The following is a 20,866-nucleotide window of genomic DNA, read 5'->3' as shown; positions in this document are numbered from 1 at the left end:
CTTGCGCTAAAATGACTGGCGAAGAGATAAGCAGATAAGCGCCAGAGGGACGACCGCCGGCTAACCGCGTCAAGTGGTTTGCCGTCGCGCAAAGAAAAAAAAAGGACATCGCTTTAAGTGGAGTTTACTTTTCCAAAAAAAGTGACCAAGAAGTCGGAGTTCATTGAAGAATAATTTATTCAAATTCACCTGACAAAAAATAAATGTTTATACTTTATGAGCAAAAAAAAAAGAGAAAAGAGTGAACAGCAAATAACAGAGCAGGATTTGAAGGGCAAGGTCAGTGGAGCGCGCGCGCGGCCCCGCGATGACTCCGTACGCCGACGTAGTTCCACGGTGACTTTGCCGCTCGTCGGACGTGTAGTGCAATCGACGTGTCGAGTTTGGCTTTCGCATTCGCCGTCGTTCCGCGTCAAAGCGCGCGACTTTCACCGCTTGCGCTCCAAGGAAGAGAAACGGGCCCGGGCCCCGGGCTCCGGGCCCCGGGCCCCGGGCCCCGGGCTCCCGGGCGGAAAACGGGTATCGGCGCCCGCCTGCGGAAAGACGGTTCCTCCCGAGATGCGCCGGAGGGGGCTTCCAAAGTCGAGCGCTCGCCGATCCTTATCCGCCGCTTTTGAAAGCTTTTCAACGCTCGACGTAGAAAAGAGGCCAAACACATTCGGCGGCCAAGCGAGCCGGCGAGCAAAACGCACGGCCGACTCCGGTGACGGACGTCCGCCGCGGGAAGGAGAAAAAAAGGGAAAGCTTTCTCCTTCGTTTGGAATGTTTGCCGAAGAAGTTATTTGCAACTCCTGTCAGAAAAGTACAAGGGCGCTACGGTGCGGCCGCGCCACCATGACCCTTTAAAAAAAAAGACAATCACACACACGCATGGGCCTAAATGTAAAGGCGGGATCAACATCTGCGAAACAGGAGCCGAGCCAGCTCCCGTCCGCCTATAAGCCGGCCGACAAGGGGCCGGGATTCCCTTCCAAAGACGTCCGGCCGAGTCCGAGTCCGCCCGCGTCCCGGCCCGGTCTTTCGGGTTACCGGGCGGCGGAACGCGCACCCCGAGTATTTCCCGCAAGTCTTTCGGCGACGGGACCGGCAAAAAAAAAAAAAGACTTTTTTCCATCGGGCCGTCCCCCAAACCTTTGGCCGGTGACCCCGTCCTCGCAAGCGCCGCCCCCAGATACGAGTCTGAATGCGCTTTTATTTCGACGCGGGCAAAAACGTCCCTGCCGGGGGAAGACCGATCCCTTTTGCGTTTTTAACATCGCTTTGCGGCACGCGCTTTTAGAAAGAAGAATTTAGAAACGCGAGGCTCGGGGGTCGCTAGGATAAGATTTGTAGTTTTGTTCTTGCCCTGACATGTGAGAAGAACTTTGAGCGCCGAACCGAACCCAAAGAAGTCCATAGCTTCCGCCGACAGAAGTCCGCCCGGCTTACCGCTGGCGCGGGACGGCAAAGTCCAAAATACTTTTTAAGCGAGAGGATTTTATAATAGCGGTATGCGCGAGCGCCGATGCTTCCGAGGCCGTCGAAACGGGACGACGGCGGTCGGGCTCGTCCCCCGGATGACAACGCGCTTGGATGAATCGCCGGAGCGCCGGTCCGCCCGCGAAAAACCCCCGACCGAGGTTTCGGGGGGGGGGGGGACCAAGGGCCGGAGGGCGGGACTCGTATCTCCAGGCGCCGCCGTACAAGAAAAAAGGCTCGGCGGCCCCCTCCCGCCCGCGGCGGGTACGTCGGGACGGGCTCAGTACAAGCCCACGTTGTCCCACTCCACCAGGTACTGCACCTTCCCGTCGGGCGTCACCCGCCTGGCCAGGATCCTCAGCGCCTCGCCGCCGCCGCCGCCGAGCGCCTCCGGCGGCGGGTAGGGCGGCGAGTCGCGCAGCAGGACGCCGTCCGCCTGCTTGGGTCCCGGCGGGCGGAGCTGCTCGCCCGCGTTCAGGGGGTACGGGAAGCAGGGCGGGGCCGCTCGGCAGCCGGCGTCCGCGCTGGGGAGGAGGAGCCAAAGGTTTGCGGAGCGCGGGGGATCCGGGGCGAAGTCGGCGGCGGCGGCGGGACGGCGTTTTCGCCGCGCGCGAGCCGGAAAGGACGCAGCCGCCCGACGGGGCGACGGCCGAACGGCGCTCGCGCCGATGGATTCCACGTTGCGGTGCGACGGCGGAAGGGCAAAAACCTGTTACGGTGACGCAGGCCTCTGGAGAGCGCCGCGTGGTAGAGCGCGTACATCCGCTTCGGGGGGGAACTGCGGGAGGAAGAGCACGCGTCCGGTCGGCCACGTTTCGCCTTTGACCGCAAAGGGTGAGGCGGGGGCGACTCGGAGGGCCCCCAAAGCGGCCGCAAGCGCGGCTCCGGGGATTCGACAGTTGGCGATTCGGGCAAAATGATAAAGACGGAGTCTGCGGCCGACGTTTATGTTCAAATGCGTTGCGAACAACCCGGGCTCGGGATGGGGCTCGGGATGGGGCTCGGGATGGCAAACGCGGAAAGGCGAGACTGGAAATAACTGACGGCACTTTCCTGGAAATAGCCGGGCTACTTTTTGCTCCGGTGTACTTAGTCCTTGTCAGTTGTGGAAAACATCATCAGCGTTGCCTCCTCGACGAGCGGCTCTTTCATTGCTCGGAGCTTTCTCGGCCTCACGCGCGGCCGCCTTCCCGTTCCGAGCGCACTTTAGCGTACCCGCGCGCGGAAATCCCCTGGAAGGATTTGGACGCTCGAGCGCCCGCCGGGCAACCCCCGCCGGCCGCCGAAAAGACGAAGGCGCCTCACCTCAGGTGGAGTTCCTGCTCGGACGTGGCGGGGGCGTACAGGCCGTCCCCTCCCGCGTAGCCGCGGCAACAAGGCGGCAGCTCCGCGGCCTCGGACGGAACCGCCGGCGGGCGCGCCTGCGAACGGGAGAAGGAGGCCCGCCGCGTGACGCTCTCCTCATTCTTGGCTTGCGGCCGACCGCGCGCAGGGTTCCACGCCCGCCGGTCGAGCTTTCGTTGATAAGGGAATCGCTAAAAATGATCCCGATGGGCCGTGCTCGGGGGGGGGGGGGTTACGTCCGCGTTTTCCTTCCTTCGCCGGCGGAGCCAGCGTAAATTCCGCGGGTCAAACGAAATTTGAGCAAGTCGCCATCTGGACAACGCCGCGTTTGCCAATCTTTGCTCGACGTAAAAAGAAACCGCCCTGCATGTTGCTCCGATTTAAATCCCATAGAGGACATTTGGGGGTGAGCGGACCGGCCGCGGGTTCCAGATGGTCCACGTCCTTTCCGTGGCCACCTTCACCTTGGAGCGATCTCCCGACCGGCTTCTTGGAAACGCTGGCGTCGTGAAGTGATTGACTACTCATTGCAGGGTCCCGCCAAGGAACATTTTTCCCGGTTCGGCGAGAGCTTTTCGTCGGGGGGGAGGCGTGAGCGATGGCCGCTTTCGATCGGCCGATAAGCCGTTTGGATTTTTCGTTTCAAACCCCGAATGTTTTTCGTCCGCTTCCCCTTCCTTTGCGTGGCCCGGATCTAATTCCAAGCCATTAAGATCCGAATGCGCGAAAGGTGGATTCCAGCCGTTTGGCAAAGACCGCTTGTGCGGCATTATGCCGCGCGGGAGCTGGCGCGGACCCCCGCGGGAGGCCGGCGGCCGATCGACTCCGATCAAATTTGCCTGTAATCGGCTCAAAGGGCTTGACGAGGAAAGAAGAAAAGAAAAAGAAAAAGAAAAGAAGGTGAAAAGAAGACTTCTTTTGCAAAAGAGACTTCTTTTCACCGTCGGCGCTCCACAGCGTCCCCTGACCGAAGGTCCCGGAAGGGGAAGGGAACGCTCCAAAAGCCCGATTTGGGCAAAATCAGAAACCTCCAGGAGGGAGCGCGGGCGGGCGGGCGGGCGGGCGGGACTTCCGGGCTTATTCGGACTGACCTGCGTCTCCGCGATGCGGCGTTTTGATTTGCGCGACTCGGGCCCCGACGGCCTCCTCTGGCACGGCGGCGAGGGCGGGCTGAAACAAAAACGCGGCCCGTCAAAACAAAAGCCACGCGCGCATTCATCGGCGCGCGCATTCATCGGCGCGCGCATTCATCGGCGCGCGCATTCATCGGCGCGCCATCGCGGCCATCGCCCGAGCCCGACCGCGACCATTTCTGCGGAGAGGACCGGCGGCCCTCGCCGCGGCCGACGTTTTCAAAGCGGCTAACGGTTCGGTGACCGGCGGCGGAAGCTGACCTCCTGCGCTGGGAGATGTTGACGGGCGGCTCGACGATGAGGGGCGACGAATCGGACGACAGCGGGGGCGGGGCTCGAACCTGAAGCCCGAAAAGACATTTCTTCTTTTTGATTTCTTTCCCCGAGACGAACCTGGGCCAAGAAAAACAGCGCCTGAGCCGGCTCGCCGAGGTTCGCCGGTCACTGAACCCCTCTCGCCCTGACCGGAGAAGACGGGACCGCAAAAAACGAGGAGCGAGGTCGGCTTCCCCCGGCGCATCACAAAGACATTTTTTGGGGGGGGTGGGGACGAGACGGCGAGGTGACAAACGCTTCGTGCGCGAGCGTGCGAAAGGAGGAAGCCTTTTGAAGGTGGGGGGGCGGGGGGGGGGGGGGGGGCGCAGCGGGCGTCTCACCGGTCCTTTTGCGAGTTGAGCGCGTTGAGAAGGTTGTGGCATCGCTCTTGTCTGGGCGTGTCGGAGAGCTGCGCAGACAGAAAGCAAACGCTCGGGCCCGGCCCAAACCGCCGCTCGCTTTGACAGCAAAGCTGAAGAGGGAGCGGCGCCCGGCTTCACGGCCCGAAAGGGCTGCGGGAATACGCTGGATGAGAAAATATGTTTGAAAAAAGCAGGTCCCTCACCCGTCCTGAGTTCTTTGGGAAGGCTTCCCGAGGCCCCGGGTTTTACTTTCATCGCGGGAAGCCGTTTCGGGGGGGCCCGAAGATTCCGACCTTTTCGGGGGGTCGGGACCGACTTTTCGAGCGCGGGTTTCAATCGGCGCCGGGGTTAGGACCGGGTGAGCCCCGGCCTCTTGTCGGAGGCGTCAAACAAATTGTGCTCCCGGTTTCTGTCGGACGGTCAAGCCCGATCGCTTTGAAGCGTGACGTCGCACGTTGTTCAAAATCGGGAACAAAAGCGCCCGTCGCTTTCTAGCAACAGCTTCCTGACGCCAACTTACGCCTAAGCTATTTCAGTCAGCACCTTAAAGCCATCATTAGCGGCCGCGTCAAATGGCGCGGTGGCCCCCGGGCCCCGAGTTTGACACCCGCGCTATAGCCCCGCGCCTTGGTAAGACCCGCTCATCGAAATTAGTAAACGGAACAGGTAGTCGTTGTTTTCGCTCTCGAATCCCACGTAAACTTTGCGCTTTTCTAACGCTTTGAATTCAACTGTAACGGCAGCTCACGGGCTCCAAGTCTCCATTGCAAAAAAAAAAAAAAAAAAAAAAGCTGCCTGCGGCGTTTCGCCGGATTTCATCACGGCGCGTTTGAGCGGAGGATTGACAGTACCGCGCCCAGGAGCAAGGAGTCCCAGTTCTCGTTGGCGAAGGACAAGATTTCATGGTCGAAATCAAAGTATTTCCTCTTGCAGCACAGAGACAGGTGATAGAGCACCAAGTGGGCCAGGTCCACCCTGCGAGAAGCAAAGACACAAAAGGAGCCGCTCGGCATACCGCCGGCTCGGCCGCGCGCCCCGCTCATCAAAAGTTGGCCGTCACCAGGTCATGGGGAGTCTTTTCACTGTTTCCGGGCCTTTGTTACACACCGAGCACTGGAACTGATAAAACCTGAAGCAAGGCGGGAGAAAGAAAGGGCGCGGTTGAGCTTCACAAAAACAGCCGGGACAAAAAGAAAGGGGACGGCCTCCGGACCGGCTCCCGACCGGGCGGGGCGGAAACGGCTTTTTTTCAAAAGAAGGATCGCGGGAGAGCCGGCGTCCTCCGGGCGCTCCGCTCGCCGCCCGCCGCTCGGCCTCACCTGTCCCCGTACAGCAGCGGCTTGGTGAGACACTGGGTGCAGGCCTCGTGGAACCACTGGCCGCAGCCCCCGCACTGAAGCATCTTCAGGTTCCACCTGCGCGCCGGCCGAGACAAGCGCGGCTCGGGTCAGGGCCCGGGTCGGGGCCCTGCTTTTCCGGCCCGGGGTCTCACTCACTCTCCCGGTCCGGCGCAGTAGCAGTAGCACTGCTGCTGGTTGGACAGATGCTGCGCGTCCCAGTCCAGAGAGGTCAGCCGATAGGGCAGCCGCAGCTTCATCAGGTGCATCAGGCGGGCGAAGCGGCCCCGTTTCATGGCGCCGCCCCTCTGAGGGAAGCAAAACTAGTTAAGGTCGGTTTTCCACCTCCGCCCGTCCAATTCCTTCGGACGGAAAGCCGGCCATGCGCTCCGCGAACGGGGGGGGGGGGCACGCTTAACGGTTAACCGGCCCAGGAGCGGCCGGGAGGCAGCCGTTCCGCCCTCCCTCGATCCCGAGCGCCCGTTCCCCTTTCGCCGCCGCGCCGCTCGCCCGTCTGTCGTTTTTCGCTCCCTTCGATGTAGCCGACGGAGGCCAGCCCCGCGCCAAGCGCCGCCCGCTTTTTGCCCGGCGCGAACGTGCGAGAGACGAGCCATCCCACCTTGGTTGCCACGGCGAAGACGCACTGGCGACAGATCCAGGACTCGCTGTCGGCTTCGGGCTCGATGCTGGGCGTGTGGCACTCGGCGTGGTACCCTGCGGCGGGAGGAAGGCGGGAAGGGGGGGGGGGGGGCCTTTCATTGGCGTTTCCAGCGGCAATAATGGGACGGCGGCCCGCTCCCGTCTTTAGCGCCGCTTCCCTTTACGGCGCCGCCCGCGTCCGGGGAGCGCTTAGGGGCTCATTGGCACGCGCCTCAAAGGCCGCTTTCCCGCCTTCGCCTTCCGATGCCCGCCGTTGCGTGGCGCCGGACTAACGGATTGATCGTTTGACAAACGGATCCACAACTATTCTGAAAAAGGATTCATTCTCCGGAGACCTCGCTGAACTTAATCGTCTGAATAGCATCCTCAATTTCGTCTTTGCCACATTCAAGATGGCGGCGGCGGCGGCATTCACGTCCGCTCCTTTGCCTTTCCAGCGGATGTCTACGCTAGCGTTTTTCTTGAATGCCTGATGGGTCTCGGGCATCAATGGCGCGTCAATCAACGGTCCCGCTCGCCGCCCCCTATCTTTCTCTGCTAACGCCCCCCCCCCCCCCACCCCCCCCCGCCATATGTCACAGGCCTTCGCTTCCAGTTGCGGGGAGGGCACATGGATCATTTCTGACAGCGCCTTGTTTATTTTCTTTTCCCGGTCAGATCTTCAAGGTCGGCGCGGGAAGAAGTTGACGGCGCGTGATGAGGCGCTCCTCCTTACCGTGGCGACATTTCAGACAATTTACGAGGGGTTCTTTAAGAGGCGGGGCCTCGCAGATACAGCAAACTTCTTCCACGCCGGCTGCAACTGGACAAGAAGGGGAGGGGGGGAGTACAAGAAGAGGGGCGTCGATTGATTGATTGGCGACCGATCCATCAGCGAGCGGAAATGACGGATCGGACGCCTTGCCGAACGCATTTCGGGCCCCTCGCCAGGAAGCATTGTCTAAAAGCGGGGTGGGTGAGTCCCGACCGTCCCCCTTCGCCATGCGGAACAACGATCAACATTTGGAGACTTTTTTTTTGTTTTTTTTGCGTCCAATTGAAAGCAAACGGCAACCCTTAAAGGGACGGATTGCCTGGCTTGGGAACGGCGCCTTCGAAGGCATAGGAGCCGACTGGCAAGGAGACGCAAGAGTTGTCCTTACAGGAGTGGATGTCTTTTCTCAGGACCCAGAACTCGGAGTTGTCCTCGAATCTGACCAGGCAGCATTGCTTGACGCCGTCTACCTGAGCTCGTCGGTGCGGGGGAGGGGAGGGCAGGGGGGGAGGGGAGGGGGGGCGGACAGTGATTGACACCGAGCGGCAGCCTTCAAATAGCAACAAAACAAAAGAGCCGGCGCGGGCGCGGGCGCGGGCGCGGGCTCGGGCGCGCGCACTCACCCTTTTGACGTTGCCCAGGTAGAGGAGGCCGTCGCTCCATCTGGCCAGCACGTCGTCCCCCTCGCTCACTCCCCCCATCCTAAGGCAGCCGCGCACACGCACAAATCGGATGTATGCACTCAACGCTTGGATATGGCCGGGAGGAAGGCCAAGATGAGGAAGAGGAAAGAGGAGGTGTTTACACCCCCCCCCCCCCCGCCCCGCCCCCTCCTCTCCTGAGCTTTCTCCTGGCTGGATCCGTTGTCAGCGAGGTTAAACGCCTCCCCCTTTTTTTTTTTTTTTTTTTTTTTTTTTCTTTTTGTTTCCGTGGCGGCGTTTGAAAAGGTGAGCGAGAAGCCGAGGCGAGCGAGCGAGAGAGAGATGATGTGAAAGCAGAGCGCCGCATGAGGCAGCCAGCGAGCCGGCGAGCCAGCGAGCGAGCGAGCGAGCCAGCCAACGCCGCCGCAAAACTTGCCTACCTTCGGTCAAGTCCGGCTCCTACTCCTCGCTCCCTATTTCCTTCCTTCCTGCGGGGTCACGCCGATTCGCGGCCGGGCTGCGTGTGCATCATCATCATCATCGTCATCGTCATCATCGCCACCGCCGGCCGCCAGTGCCTGCGCGCAAGTGTCAGTCAAGAGGAAGAGCCACCGGGAAGCCGGCCAGCAGCACCGCCGAGCGCCCCGCTCCTCTCTTTCTTTCCCCTCTCGCTTTTTTTCCCCCTTCACCTCGCGGCCGCCGATTACCTTTGGCGTTTTATCGAGCCGCCAGAGACGCCATCTTCATCCTCCTCCTCCCGTTCTCGCTCTCTGTCTCTCTCCGAGCGACTTGTTGTGACGCAGACATAAAACACGGAGATGGAGAGGGAGGGAGATACAGATGGAGGAGGGAGGCGGCTAGGTGAGGGCTGGATGGCCCCCCGAATTGGGAAACGGCGATGATGATGATGATGCGCATTGTGGCATCGTCGGCTGGGGAGGGGGAGCGCGGGGCGGCGCGGGGCGGCGCGGGGCGGGGCGGGCCGGGCGCGCTTCCTCTAAACGCCCAATTAGGCGGCCGATTAGGGAGCCTTGAAACACCTCGTTAATTGCCGGGCTTGACTGGCAAATTGGGCCGCGGGGACGCCCCCCCCCCCCCCCCCCCCCCGCGCGCGCCAAACGCCATCCTTACGACCGTCTCGAGCCCCGTTTCAGCAAAACCCAGACCCGACCTTCGCAGCGGCACCTCAAGCATTTCCAACGGCGATTCAAAGCGATTGCTGTCCTTTCGGTCGTGCCGTTTCAGCTGTCGTCGCACAACAGGCCCGAGCGACCTTTGCTTGCCGTCCCGGCCGGCCGCGTCTTCTCAAATGGAGTTGAGTCTTCCATGAGGGAAAAAGGCCCGAATCCTCTGAAAGCTCTTCTCATGCAGGTACATAATCCCTTAAAGGAATTTTTGTAAGCCCCAGTGTCAAAATGCACATCTTGTGCATTACCGCCGCCGGCGCTTAAATCTAGGAACATTCAAGGGGGGGGATGACGAATGTCGGAAAAAGTTCATGCTAACTGAAATGGGCTCAGCAAACGGGTTGAAAGCACCGGAAGGTCTTGCGCACTCGGAACCCTTTGTTCAATGACGCCCTTATGAGGCTGATAGAAGGGCGGATACAGGAAAGGGCGTCCGCCGCGCCCCTCTCCCCTTGAGCCTGCTCTACAGGTGTTCGATGGAGTTGAGGTCTGGGGACTGACATGGTCGCGGGGGGGGGGCTGCCCGTTGTGCCGTTCTGGACGTGAGCACTGAACAGGACCAATGAGCAAAAGCTCTTCACTTGCTTCACAACTACTGCAGTCGTGCACTTGAACGTTCGGTCGCAGCCGGCGGCGCCTTCTTTTGCTTTTTTTTTTGGATGCCTCCGTCGCCGGGGCACAGGAAGGCTGCCTCTGTGAGCGTACGTCTCAAAATGGCCCCCGGCTGCCTGCCAGCACCCCGTCTCGTGGCGGTCTGACTGCCGCAATGCCAAAAGCGTCCACCGGGAGGCGTGCTTCACATGAGCTCCTAACCAGAGGAAAACGCTGCTCATTTTGACACGCTCAGGCTGAAAACACACACACACGCGCGCGCACACACTATTACAGTATTTTTTCAGTTTCTGAAAATATGATTCTGAGAAGCAACAATTTGTTCGTTGTAAAATGTCATTCATCCGTGCGGGACAATTTAGGGCTGTCGGCAGAATTTAACGACGAAAGCGGCGCTCACTCAGCTTCGGCGTTCCGCAGCTCCACGAGCCTCAGCCACAACCTACCGACTGGCGGGCGGACTGGCGGCCGGACTGGCGGGCGGACTGGCGGGCGGACTGGCGGGCGGACTGGCGGGCGGGCAGCCTAGCTTTTTTTTTTTTTTTTCTTGAAACGTTGCCTTCTGTGTTGGCGCCTCCCAGCGTTTGGTGGCAGCGCTGACGTCACACCGAGCGAGCGGAAGAGAGGGAGGGAGGGAGGGAGAGGGAGAGAGAGAGACAGAGAGAGAGAGAGACAGAAAGAAAGAGAGACATAGAGACAGAGAGAGAGAGAGAGAGAGAGAGAGGAGAGGGAGAGGGAGAGGGAGAGGAGTCGCCGCCCGCTTATCAGCTGCTCGCGCTGGCACGGCGGCCGCGCACATAAACGGGGGAAGACGTCCGCGAGCCCGGAGCGAGCGAACCAGCGGCCACAGCGGTTCCGGATGGGCGAGCCTCCGGCGGCGCGGCCGGGACCGGGCTCCCGCTGAGGCCGGACCGGGCCGGGCCGGGCCGAGCCGAGCCGAGCCGAGCCGAGCAGAGCGCGTCGTGTGAGTTCCCCCGTGTTTCCGTCTTGCTTTTGGGCGGGCGCTTCCTCTTTCCGTCAGGTCGCCGTGCGCGGTCACGCGAGCGCTCGCTCCTTCCGCCCAGCGGGACACGAACCGCGCGCTCCTATTCTTGCGAGACGGAGCAACAAGTGTCCGGCAAGCGCGCTTGACGGTTTTTCCACTGGGGGGGGGGGGGGCGAATGTATTCGGACAAACTCGAAAAATCCGGAAAACGCTGAGCGACGTGTTCATCTTGTCATCGCGTTTGCCCACCCACCCTTTTCATTTTGTTGACAAAAATCGACTTCACGGTCCAAGTAGTCAAGCTGTGCAAAAAGTGTGAAGACGGCCAAAAAGTGAAAAAAAAATTGAGATTGGGCGGTAGGACGACAAATTGAATATATGCAGTGTGTATATATATTATGTGGTTACGTAATTTGGAGGGTCGGACCCTAAGCCAACTCGCCGTGTTGTGCGTACACGTTGAGTCGCCGTTGGCCCCGCGATGAATGGCGGCCGTTCAGGGCCGCGAAAGTTGCGGAACGTTGGGACAAGTTCAAATTCGGACCGATCGTCCCTCGTCCGATGCGACTCCGTGAGCGCTTTTTCGGGGCGGGCTAAAACGCGCGCCGCATCGCAAGCCGATGGCAAAACCTCTTTTACTCGCGCGTAGGACTAGAAGGTTGTAATGCGGAAAGCTTGGGCTTCTTCTTCACGTTTTCTTTGTTCGCCGCACGTTCGAAAACGAGAGCCGCGCCAACCCTTCTCCACGTACCCACTCTCGGGATGGTTGGACCGCCGCGCGCCGTCCAAATCAATTCTCGGCCGGCTTCTTCTTGGGTCTCCCTTTGTTCGCGGGGCGAACAATGAGCCGTATATGAGCCGCGCCGGACCGGACGCTTCAAAGCCTGGGAAAAAAAAGTGCAGCGGAGGCCGACGGCGGCAAATCCGCGGCGGCCGCCGGCGACACCGGAAGCAAAGCCTCGTTTTGCCCTTTGTGTGTTCAGCGTTGGCGGGCATGCTGCCGCGGCACGCGCGGGCGGGCGCCCGCCGGCTGCCGGGCTCCGAGGACGCCGCCGCGCCCCTGGTGGCTTTCCGGCCTCTCTGCGGCGACTGGCCGGTCGCCGGCCAGGTGAGTTGTCAGCCTCCGCCCGCCCTTTTCCGCCCGCCCTTTTCCGCCCGCCCTTTTCCGCCCGCCCTTTTCCGCCCGCCCTTTTCCGCTCGCCCTTTTCCGCTCGCCCTTTTCCGCTCGCTTGGTGTTCAGCCGCCCGCCGACGATGTTGAGTCCAACGCTCAAAGGCAAAGACGGACTGCATCGTTTTGTCTTTTTCGATCTCATTACTTGGATTATACTCGGCCAATGGTTTATTTGACTCATCGCTAATATTTCATAGCTCAAATCCGTCTGATTCAAAAATGCGTGCGGCGCGCTCCGTCGGCGGACCGCATCAATGAAAAATAATACTTGCGTTCTTTTCAAACGGGCCAAATTTCACTGACGTCAAAGCGCGTCATCCGACGGAGAAAAGGATCAGCGCGCGGAGCCCTTCTTTTGTCGCAGTTCCGAGGACGCGTCGGACTTGATTTGGTCGCGGGTAGCTTCGTCTAACCGAAAAAACCAAGCGCGAGGCCGCCAAAGGGCGCGGGGTCATACGATCTCACGCGGTATTCTTCGGCGTCGTTGGACAAACTGGTTTAGCTCTCGCGCAAAGTCCACAGCGGCGCAAAAGAAAGCAAAGGATCGAAACAGGGACTCGCGGTGGGTGGAAACCCCCGCCTGGGTTTTCGCGCACGCGTTTGTACGGTCCGCCGTCAGGCTCCCGCGCCCCCGTCTTGAAAACGTCAGCGAAGGTCCGCAAATTGCCGGCAAATCGGCAAATTGCTTCCCGCCGTCCCGCCCGGCCGCCGAGTGGCAAAAGGCCGAAAAAGGGCCGCTTGCGCGAGCCGTGACCCGTGTGGGAACTTGCTCAGGTGGAGTCGCCGCCCACCAAGACCACGTGGTACTGTCCTCCGGATCTGGTGAGCCACCCGCCGCTCTTTTCTTTCCGCCCCATCGGCCTCGGCAACGAGGCGACGGCAGCGAACCGCGAGAAAACAAACCGGGGAGGCGCAAACGAGCGTGTGTGCGCGTAGTCCGCGGCGGCGGCGGCGGAGGAGGAAGAGGACGGCCTCATCTACGCCGTGGCGCTGAAAGAAGCGCCCGGCTCTCCGGCGGTACGGCCGGCTCGGGCGCACGCCTCGGCGCGAGCGCCCCTCCCTCAATGTGTTTGGGCGACGCAGCGGCGCGTTTCCGGCTGCCGGTACGCGAAGGCGGGCACGGAGGAGAAGCTGACGCTGCACCTGCTGCGCTCCTTCGCTGAAGGCGACCCGTCCTTTGTCAGCATCTTCCTGGCGACCTATCGCTCCTTCACGTCCACGCAGAGGGTGCTGGACGTCCTGACGGACAGGTAGGCGGGCGCGTCCCGGGAAAAAAAGGCCTCACGTCACGCGCGACCTTTTTCCCCGGGCAGGTTGGAGCGGCCGCCCCCGGCCGAGGACGCCCGCCGCCGGCGATCCTTCAACAGGTCGGTCGCGCCGGAGCCGCTCGGGCCTCGCGCTCCGACCCGACGGCCTAGCTTGGCGCGTTTATTTACTTCAAACGGGGGCGGGCGGCTTTTTGCTCCCTCCGACCGAGCCCGCCGCGCGCTCGTCCCCCGCAGGGCCGCGCGCTCCGTGTTTGGCGCCTGGCTGTCCGAGTACCCCGAGGACTTCCGGGGCCTGGGGGACCCCGGGCGCCTCCTGCGCCTGGCGCCGCTTCTCCCGCGGGACTCGCCGTCCGCCCTGGGGCTTCGCGCCGACGTCCTGCGCCTGGCCGAGGAGCTCAGCGAGAAAGCCCTGTTGCCCGCCGACCGGCGTCCGGGTCCAGGTAATCCCCTTTGGAGCGGATTTTTCTCTCCGCTGTCAGGTTCTACCTGAAACGCTCCATCGGTCTGTTGTCCTCAGACCGGAAAAAGAGAGTTTGTTCTTTCTCCGTGTATTCCGAAAGAAGGGGCCGCCGACAAATCGGCGGCGGGAAGGAGTTTTACTCCGCCGCGCATCGGAACGCGCCTGCGAAGCGCGTACGGGCGGGGCCCCGGTCCCGGAGCGTTAGTCAAAGAAGGTTCCTCGGGTTTCTCAGACGAGAGCGGCCCGTCGGCGCACCCCTTCGACGCCGCCGCCGTCCTGCGCTTCCCGTCGGCCGTCGTCGCCGAACAGCTCACCCGCATCGAAACGGTGAGCCGGGCGCGCTTGGTTTTTGCGCGCGGCGCCCTAAAAGCGGTGCGCCGGCCAGGATCTGTTTGTGCGGCTGGTGCCGTACCACTGCCTGGGCTCGCTGTGGTCGCAGCGCGACAAGAAAGGTCGCGAGGACGCCTGCCGCTCGGTGCGGGCCACCGTGCGGCAGTTCAACCGCCTGGCCGACGCCGTGCTGGCCTCCTGCCTGATGGGCGGCGCCGGCGGGCGCCGGCCGGCCGAGCTGCTGGAGAAGTGGATCGGCGCGGCTCAGGTGAGGCCCCGCCCCCGGAGGGAGGCGCGCCGACTTCTCACGCCACCTTTGCGTTTGGGGTAGGCGTGTCGCGCCGCCAAGAACTTCTCCTCGCTCTACGCCATCGTGTCGGCCCTGCAGAGCAATCCCATCCACCGCCTCAAGCGGGCCTGGCGGGACACGGACAGGTGGTGCGCCTTTTCTGCAATGTGAATACGAAAGACGCCGTGCCGAGTCGTGACCCCCCCCGTCCCGCCCCGCCCCGCCCCAGGGAGGCGATCAGGAAGTACGAGGAGCTGCGCGAGATCTTCTCGGACAGAGACAACTACTCGCAGTGCCGAGAGTTGCTTAAGGAGGTGAGCGCACGCCGTACGGGAAATGGTCGCGGACCGCCCCGAACCATTGGCGCCGCTTTTGCTCGACGCGCATTTCACACAAGCGGATTTATTCAATTGCGGCGTTTCCGAACCTTTCAACGGGGACGGCTGAAATGGCTTCCGCGGAGAGCGTTGAGCATCTACTTTCCTTCTCGTTTTTTGTGCAGGAAGGCACATCCAAGCACGCCGACCCGGACGACCTCGTCGACAAACACGCCGGCGGGGTGAGCCGCGTTCAGATCAAATATCAGGAAGGAAAATACGACGGGATCGTCTTTTCTCGGTATTCGGCAAACAACGACGACGACAAAACGGTCCATTTTTTCGGGCCGCGTCGGCATATGGCGCGGGCGCCGCCGCCCCCCGGTGGCCGAGGCGGGCGCACCGCGAGGAGCGGGAACGGGCTAACGCGCCACGGAATCGGGAAAGTTGACTATTAACGAGCACGAGTGCCGCGGAAGTAACTGTCGTAACTGTCTTTGTTCCCAACGGAGTACGCGGTAAAGCGCGAAAGTCAGAAATGCAATTGGCCGCGGCGCTCCTCGCCGGGCAAGGCGGACCGAGAAGACGCGATATTCGCACGTTTGTTTCCGCCCGTCCGTCACAGCCCGTTTGTCTTTCCTCGGCCGAAGCGGGGCGCGTCGCGGGGCACGGTTCCCTACCTGGGCCTGTTCCTGACCGACCTGACCATGCTGGACGCGGCCGTCAAGGACCGGCTGGAGGTGGGTTTCCCCGCCGCGCGCTCTTTCGGGCCCTCGCCCGAAGCCAATCTTGTTCTGTCCTTGCAGAACGGCTACATCAACTTTGACAAGCGCAGACGGGTGAGTGGTCCCGCCCGCCTCCCTTCCCGCCCTCGGCCAACTCGGCGGCACAACACGCGCGCACGCGAGGCCTTCGTCCGGCAGCCAGTGACGCAGCCGGCGCGCGTCTTCCGCTCCGACAGGAATTTGAGATATTAGCCCAGATCCGCCTGCTGCAGTCGTCGTGTAAAAACCGCCGCTCGGTCCCGGATGAGGCCTTCCTGCGCTGGTACCGCAGCGTGCCCGCGCTGACCCAGGAGGAAAGGTACCCGCTCCGCGCCCGCCTTCTCGAAGCCACCCGTTTTGGAAAAACGGCACCGCGTTTGCAAAACGGACCCTTCAGTTACAGACTGTCCAACGAGATCGAAGCCCCCCGCGAGGCGGCCGTGCCCGCCGTGGTCGTCACGCGCTGCCCCGAGTAAGGCCGCTCCTTTCTGCGCCCCCCCGTCGTCCGGCGCTCTGACGCCGGCTCGCGTGCGCCCAGGTCGGCCGCCGCCGCCGCCGCCGCCTTGGACTGGCCCTCGCCCGTCAACAGCCTGCTCTCCAAACTCACCAAGGTCAGCCTCCTCGTACCCGCAAATTTCCGGGACTATGCAAACGTGGCGTTTTTCTGGCGCGCAGCACATGAGATCTCCGTCGGTGTCGTGCCTGGACGTGGACACGTCGCCGCCGCCGGCCGGCCCGGCCGCCGGAACGCCCCCCAAGTCCCACCGCCGCTCGGCCTCCTGCGGCAACAAGCCGCCCCCCGCCGGGCCCGACATGCGCGTAATCAGGATCCGCATGGACCTGGACGACGGCAACCTGTACCGCAGCATCCTGGTCAGCGTCGGCGCCTCGCTCGCCCGTGACGACCCCTCCCCCCGGGGGCGACCGGCGCCGTATTCTCAAGGCGTCCCCGGCCCGTCCCCAGGTGACGAGCGACGACAAGACGCCGGCGGTCGTCGGCGCGGCGCTGGAGAAGCACAAGCAGGAGCCGGCGCCGGCGTCGGCCTACGAGCTCGTTCAGCTGCTGCCGGAAGGAAAAGGTGCCCGCCTCCGGACGCCGCCCGCGAAAGCGAATTTGCGTCCGGGTGACACGCAAACCACCGACTTTCACAATTGCGGAGGGAACAAAGGCCCGGGCGCGGGCGCGGCGGCGGCGGCTTTTTGAGTTTCCTCGGTCAGCGCGGTTTCCATGTTGTTCCCCCAGAGTTGCCGATGCCCGCCGCGGGCAACGTCTTCTACGCCATGACGTCGTCCGGCGCGGACTTCCTTTTGAGGAGAAAAGCCGGCGGCGCCGCCACGTACCCGCGAATCAAGGCCAAGGGAAGGAGCTTGGCGCGGACGCTCTTTTGAAGGACGCCGAGCGGCCCGGCTTTCCACCGCCTCGCTTTCCTGCTTTCGCTTTTATCGGAGCGCGTTTCCATCCGAGGAAAATCTTGCGAATGTATCTTCCGGCTTCAAGCCAACGTCAATTATTTATTTGCTTTCCAACTGTCTTTCCAAGTAAAAATGATTGCTTTGTTTTATTTTCCGGGTGGCTTTTTTTTGTGTCGCGATGACTTTTCCCCTCCGGTCCCCCTTCCCGGAGCGCCGCTCGCTTCCTCCTGGCGCTCGGCGGAGCCGTCCTCTCCGGGCACGCGCCGATGTACTTTTTAGGCTTACGTTTGGCGAACGGGGAGGGCCCTCCGGACGTCGGGAAGGCTGGCCTTTCCCCCGGACAAAAAGAAAGGCGCTTTGGCGGTCGGGATGAGGAGAAGGTCTGCCGAGGGGGTCACGGGCACGGGCGCCACTCCAGCGCGGCGGCCCGGTACGCCTTCCAGACGGCCGGGCGGCGGGCGCAGAGCGCGCCGCCCCCTCGCTTCTCCTCGGCCCGGTTGCGGTTGACGTCGCCCACGCAGAGCCAGCCCCCGCCCTCCGGCGCCGGGCCGGGGCTGACGGCCCACTTGGAGTGGTCCTTGCTGCTGGGGAAGGCGGAGACGCCGCCCGGGGAAAGGCGCTCCACGTCCAGCACCTTCCAGGCCGGGCCGCAGTCGGACGGCAGGACGCCGCCCGAGTGGATCCAGAACTGCACCAGGAGGTCCGAGCCCAGGGCGGGGGCCACCCACGACCGGTACAGGTCTGCGAGACGAGCCGGGCGGGGCGAGGCGAGACAAGACTGGTGAGGCGAGCCGGGCGAGTGGCCCCGTCCCGTCGGGCCTCTTGGGCGCGCGACCGACGGGACTCCGCCCGGGCCCCTCGGGGCCCCCTCGCTCGAGGGCCGGCCTTTCTTGCGGGCTTACCGTCGTCGAAGGCGGCCCCTTTAGCGAAGCTGACGAAGGCGGCGCCGCCCTTGGACATCAGCGTGACGCTGCGGTTGGTGGGCGGGGCCGGCGCGTCGCCGCGGCACACGGCGGCCAAAGCCGGGGCGGCCGCCGCGAAGGACGGGGGGACGCGGCAGTCGTACGCGTTGGGCTGATTGATCCGCAGCTGCTGGCCTGCGCGAGCGCCCGGCCCGTCAGGGGAAATCCTGGCCGGCCGGCCGGCCGGCCGGCCGCGCGCGCGGCGCTTACCGATGGCGTCGAAGCGCTCCGCCGGGAAGGTGACGCACAGGAAGTTCTGTCCGTAAGTGGCGCCGCTGGCAGGGTACTGGTAGCGTCCGGCTTGTCGCGCGGGGGGAAACGCGGGCGTGCTGTGGATCAGCCAGAAACCTTGAGTCTTGTCCAGCAGCACCGCTCCTCCATTCAAAACCACAAACGTCGCGTCATCACCGTCGCGGCAAAATCGATCCGTTGCCGATCGTCGCCGCTCTCCAAAAAGCCTTTCGTACGCCGCTCCGGCGCTCCTACTTCAACCGCTGGGGGGCGGTGTTTTTGGAGCCAATGACTCCCGACTTTGCGCAACCACCCGCGTCGGCTCGGGTACGTTTGCGAACCGCGGCGCTCACCTTTGGTGTGCCCGCCTTTGTGGTCGCGTCCCGCCCGGTCCTGGTCGTTGTACAGGATGTAGGCCACTTCTTCGTTCTGCCCCCCACCCCGCAAAAAGAAAACAAAAAGGTGAGCGGCGAGCCGGGTCGGGCTCGGCGGAAGGCCGGGCGGCGAGCGCGTGCCGGATGGCGCGAGTAGAGCTGTCCCAGCGTGCGGCCCAGCGCTCCGGCGGTGTCGTTGACGGTGCCCCCGCCGGGCGTCCAGCCGGTGCCGCCCTCTTCCAGGATCAGGTATTTCAAACCCGATTCCTTGCCGCGCTCCTTCGGCAGCTTGTACATGTAAAACCTCCGTCGGGAAAGAAAAAGAAAAGAAAAGAAAAGAGAGTTAGCTTCCGGCGCTCCGCTTTCCCGTCCACGTCGCCGGCTCACGTTTGGATCAGAAAGCGGCGGAAGGTGGAGACGGGACGATGACAAAGGTCGGAGCGGTTAAGCCGCGCCCGTATTCTGGAGTCAGCCTCTTCTGACTTTTGGAAACGCCGTTTGAGCAACGGGACGCTTTTTTTTTGTTTCTAAACGCCACCACTTGGCGCGCGGTCCCGAGAGGCTCGCCCCGCCGCGCGCGTTCGCTTTCGGGCCATTTAGCACAGGTCGCATGTTTGGAAACTCGGCCTCGGGAGAAAAACGGGATTTGAAAGCAGAAGCGAAATAGAAGACGAAGCCCCGCCGCCTGAACGTAGCCTACGACGAGTCGGTCATAGAATGCGCGTCATCGAGCGCGAAAAGGAACAAAACGAGCAAAAAAAGCCAACGTGGCGAGTTTGCTTCCGTTTTGCTGGTCGGGCGGGTTGAAGTCTTCTACTACTGACCAATCGGTGGCATTTCCGCGGTCGTTGTAGCAACTTATTGGGGATGCGACGCCCCCTCGCGGCAGGCAGGAAATCAGCAGCAACGGGAACAACATCTGGAAAAACGCAAGCAAGAAATGTCAACTTCCACAAGTTTGTGTCTGCGAGATGCTGCCGAGCTTTCACGGCATGCTTTTGTTTTTCGCTCTGACGTTTTGCAACCTTCTAGCTCGTGAGCGCCCCGTGATATTTTGCTAAGCCCCCCCTCGGCAAGAGAAAACTTCGCCACCCCCGCTCGACCCCTGACTAGAAATAATATTATCTAGAAAATAAAGCTGTATCCTTATTAACGCACACAAAAGAAAGAAAAAAAATCACCAAGCGGTGATTATTGTTTTACAGCCTTTATACGAGCTCGTCTAAAACTGAAAAATAACCAAGTGCCTCAAAGCGGCTGGAACTTGAAAAAAAGACGATTCCTTTTTTATTGCAATTTCGCTTCACGTGACCGACGAAAACGTTTTCACTGGGGTCACGTGCGCCGCCCCACTATTTGACAAGCACCGGCCAAAGTCAACACGTTTCATTTTACGGCAACTTTCTGCGGTTTTCACCCACCCCAACTATAGGGAGGGGGCACAAGTCATTTAGGCGAAGGCGGAGGCGGAGGCGAAGGCGAAGGCGAAGGCGAAGGCGAAGGCGAAGCCAAGCGAAGGCGAGCGCGCCCGCGCAAGCGGCGAGCTCGCGTTTCCGTTGGCCGGATTCCATTTGGGGCTGGAGCCAAATCGCTCACCGAATTCTAGTCGGCTTCAGAATAAAAAAAAAAAACAAAGAGATTCTTCGCGATCTCATCGGAATCGTCGTCACCCGCGCAAATCCGAGCAAATGTCAAACGCGACAAGAGACGATGTAAAGCGAAAGAATTACAGGTCTTACTTGCCTCGAAACGTGCTCGTCGGCCCTCGCGTGAGCTGTGCTTTTTTTCGGGCTCTTTTGTTTGTTTTTCAACGACGGCGAGCCCTTCCCGTCCCGTTCGTTCCTTCCGCTTTCGGATTCATGTTTTGGTTTTGCTTACTCCAGAATACGGAAGTCCAGGTTTTTTTTTCTCCTGCCGAGTTTAAGAGAGGGCGCCACCTGGCGGCCGGGCCGTTTTCTCCACGCCGCCTCTTTTCGGACGCGTCGCATAGATCTTATTTCGGATACGGAAGAATTCTCTCCCGCTGTTTTCAAAGCGTGACTTTGTTCGCTCTCGTTCAAGCGGAAGAGCAAAAAGGAGCGGGCAAACGTCGCCGAGCGCATGTTCCGCCGCGTCCTTCCGCAGCTTGTTTCTTCTCCTTCGTCGCCTTCCGTTTTTCTTTCCGAGCCCGACGCGAAAGAACGCGCGGCTCCGTGTCAGTCAAGGACAGCCCCGCCCCCAGCCTTTCTCCCCCGAGTTTGAGGAAGTGAGACGGCGGCCGACTTGTCGACGGATGAAGCGGAACTTCCTCCCGCTTGTCCGTCCGGGGCCAGGTCAAAGGTCGTCGGGCTCACCTCGACCCATCCCATCCGTCGGCGACGTCTTTCTTTCCCTTTCCTCGAATGTCAAAGTTCAAGCGAGTGCGCGCGACGGCATGATAGGCTCGCCGCGACATCTTTCAATTTTTTCGCTGACCCCGGATGACGAGCGCGGATCTCGGACGCTAATCTCCCGAGCG

The 20,866-nt window shown here is 62.0% G+C and overlaps 3 protein-coding genes across 18 annotated transcripts; 1 reads left to right on the top strand and 2 right to left on the bottom strand.

The window, feature by feature from the left end:
• Positions 1-159: 159 nt before the first annotated feature.
• Positions 160-11,530, bottom strand: phf1 (PHD finger protein 1). Of its 3 annotated transcripts, XM_088411697.1 has the most exons (17): positions 9,190-11,530; positions 8,712-8,792; positions 8,445-8,582; positions 7,987-8,065; positions 7,752-7,833; positions 7,325-7,411; positions 6,569-6,663; positions 6,109-6,257; positions 5,932-6,027; positions 5,673-5,741; positions 5,464-5,587; positions 4,592-4,659; positions 4,197-4,328; positions 3,894-3,972; positions 2,764-2,879; positions 2,168-2,236; positions 160-1,982 (listed from the first exon to the last, which is right to left on the bottom strand). In XM_088411697.1, the coding sequence occupies exons 4-17, from the start codon at positions 8,062-8,064 to the stop codon at positions 1,739-1,741; spliced, it is 1,488 nt and encodes a 495-aa protein (XP_088267823.1). In that variant the 5' UTR covers position 8,065; positions 8,445-8,582; positions 8,712-8,792; positions 9,190-11,530; the 3' UTR covers positions 160-1,738. The 3 variants fall into 3 exon arrangements, with proteins under 3 accessions (XP_088267823.1, XP_088267824.1, XP_088267825.1); XM_088411698.1 differs by lacking the exon at positions 9,190-11,530 and having other exon boundaries at positions 7,752-7,829; positions 8,712-9,054; XM_088411699.1 differs by lacking the exons at positions 2,168-2,236; positions 9,190-11,530 and having other exon boundaries at positions 8,712-9,056.
• rgl2 (ral guanine nucleotide dissociation stimulator-like 2) lies at positions 9,129-16,999 on the top strand. Of its 9 annotated transcripts, none has more exons than XM_088411685.1 (19): positions 10,523-10,767; positions 11,772-11,896; positions 12,736-12,783; positions 12,898-12,978; positions 13,045-13,211; positions 13,275-13,328; positions 13,464-13,669; positions 13,790-14,016; positions 14,075-14,287; positions 14,351-14,457; positions 14,538-14,622; positions 14,811-14,867; positions 15,276-15,365; positions 15,432-15,464; positions 15,587-15,708; positions 15,787-15,861; positions 15,928-16,000; positions 16,065-16,468; positions 16,633-16,999. In XM_088411685.1, the coding sequence occupies exons 2-19, from the start codon at positions 11,783-11,785 to the stop codon at positions 16,982-16,984; spliced, it is 2,508 nt and encodes an 835-aa protein (XP_088267811.1). In that variant the 5' UTR covers positions 10,523-10,767; positions 11,772-11,782; the 3' UTR covers positions 16,985-16,999. The 9 variants fall into 9 exon arrangements, with proteins under 9 accessions (XP_088267805.1, XP_088267808.1, XP_088267804.1 ...); XM_088411687.1 differs by having other exon boundaries at positions 10,524-10,767; positions 12,898-13,211; positions 14,351-14,454; ... (1 more) ...; positions 16,354-16,468; positions 16,633-16,920; XM_088411682.1 differs by having other exon boundaries at positions 10,521-10,767; positions 13,275-13,669.
• dnase2 (deoxyribonuclease II, lysosomal) lies at positions 16,882-20,579 on the bottom strand. Of its 6 annotated transcripts, none has more exons than XM_088411703.1 (7): positions 20,109-20,578; positions 19,194-19,288; positions 18,511-18,673; positions 18,349-18,424; positions 17,975-18,139; positions 17,705-17,899; positions 16,882-17,543 (listed from the first exon to the last, which is right to left on the bottom strand). In XM_088411703.1, exons 2-7 carry the CDS (start codon positions 19,286-19,288, stop codon positions 17,197-17,199), a joined length of 1,041 nt encoding a protein of 346 aa, XP_088267829.1. In that variant the 5' UTR covers positions 20,109-20,578; the 3' UTR covers positions 16,882-17,196. The 6 variants fall into 6 exon arrangements, with proteins under 6 accessions (XP_088267829.1, XP_088267828.1, XP_088267826.1 ...); XM_088411702.1 differs by having other exon boundaries at positions 20,113-20,575; XM_088411700.1 differs by lacking the exon at positions 20,109-20,578 and adding an exon at positions 19,791-20,092.
• Positions 20,580-20,866: the final 287 nt, after the last annotated feature.

Source organism: Hippichthys cyanospilos, chromosome 3, assembly GCF_059441005.1.
Source record: "Hippichthys cyanospilos isolate Australia breed blue-spotted pipefish chromosome 3, RoL_Hcya_1.0, whole genome shotgun sequence".
Taxonomy (NCBI): Eukaryota; Metazoa; Chordata; class Actinopteri; order Syngnathiformes; family Syngnathidae; genus Hippichthys; species Hippichthys cyanospilos.
Note: the sequence above shows the minus strand (reverse complement) of the source record. Positions and strands in the feature narration are given on the sequence as shown.

Excerpts from the sequence above, each read along its gene's own strand:
- phf1 (XM_088411697.1), bottom strand. The coding sequence starts at position 8,064 with ATGGGGGGAGTGAGCGAGGGGGACGACGTGCTGGCCAGATGGAGCGAC. Across the intron at positions 4,660-5,463 it reads ACTCCTTGCTCCTGGGCGCG|CTCTCCGACACGCCCAGACA; the intron begins GTACTGTCAATC and ends CTGTCTGCGCAG. Across the intron at positions 2,237-2,763 it reads GAGCAGGAACTCCACCTGAG|TTCCCCCCCGAAGCGGATGT; the intron begins GTGAGGCGCCTT and ends TTCCTCCCGCAG.
- rgl2 (XM_088411679.1), top strand. The coding sequence starts at position 11,783 with ATGCTGCCGCGGCACGCGCGGGCGGGCGCCCGCCGGCTGCCGGGCTCC. Across the intron at positions 14,288-14,350 it reads AGTGGATCGGCGCGGCTCAG|GCGTGTCGCGCCGCCAAGAA; the intron begins GTGAGGCCCCGC and ends CGTTTGGGGTAG. Across the intron at positions 14,458-14,537 it reads TGGCGGGACACGGACAGGTG|GGAGGCGATCAGGAAGTACG; the intron begins GTGCGCCTTTTC and ends GCCCCGCCCCAG.
- dnase2 (XM_088411700.1), bottom strand. The coding sequence starts at position 19,940 with ATGGAATCCGGCCAACGGAAACGCGAGCTCGCCGCTTGCGCGGGCGCG. Across the intron at positions 18,425-18,510 it reads AGCTCTACTCGCGCCATCCG|AACGAAGAAGTGGCCTACAT; the intron begins GCACGCGCTCGC and ends GGTGGGGGGCAG. Across the intron at positions 17,900-17,974 it reads GGAGCGCTTCGACGCCATCG|GCCAGCAGCTGCGGATCAAT; the intron begins GTAAGCGCCGCG and ends GCGCTCGCGCAG.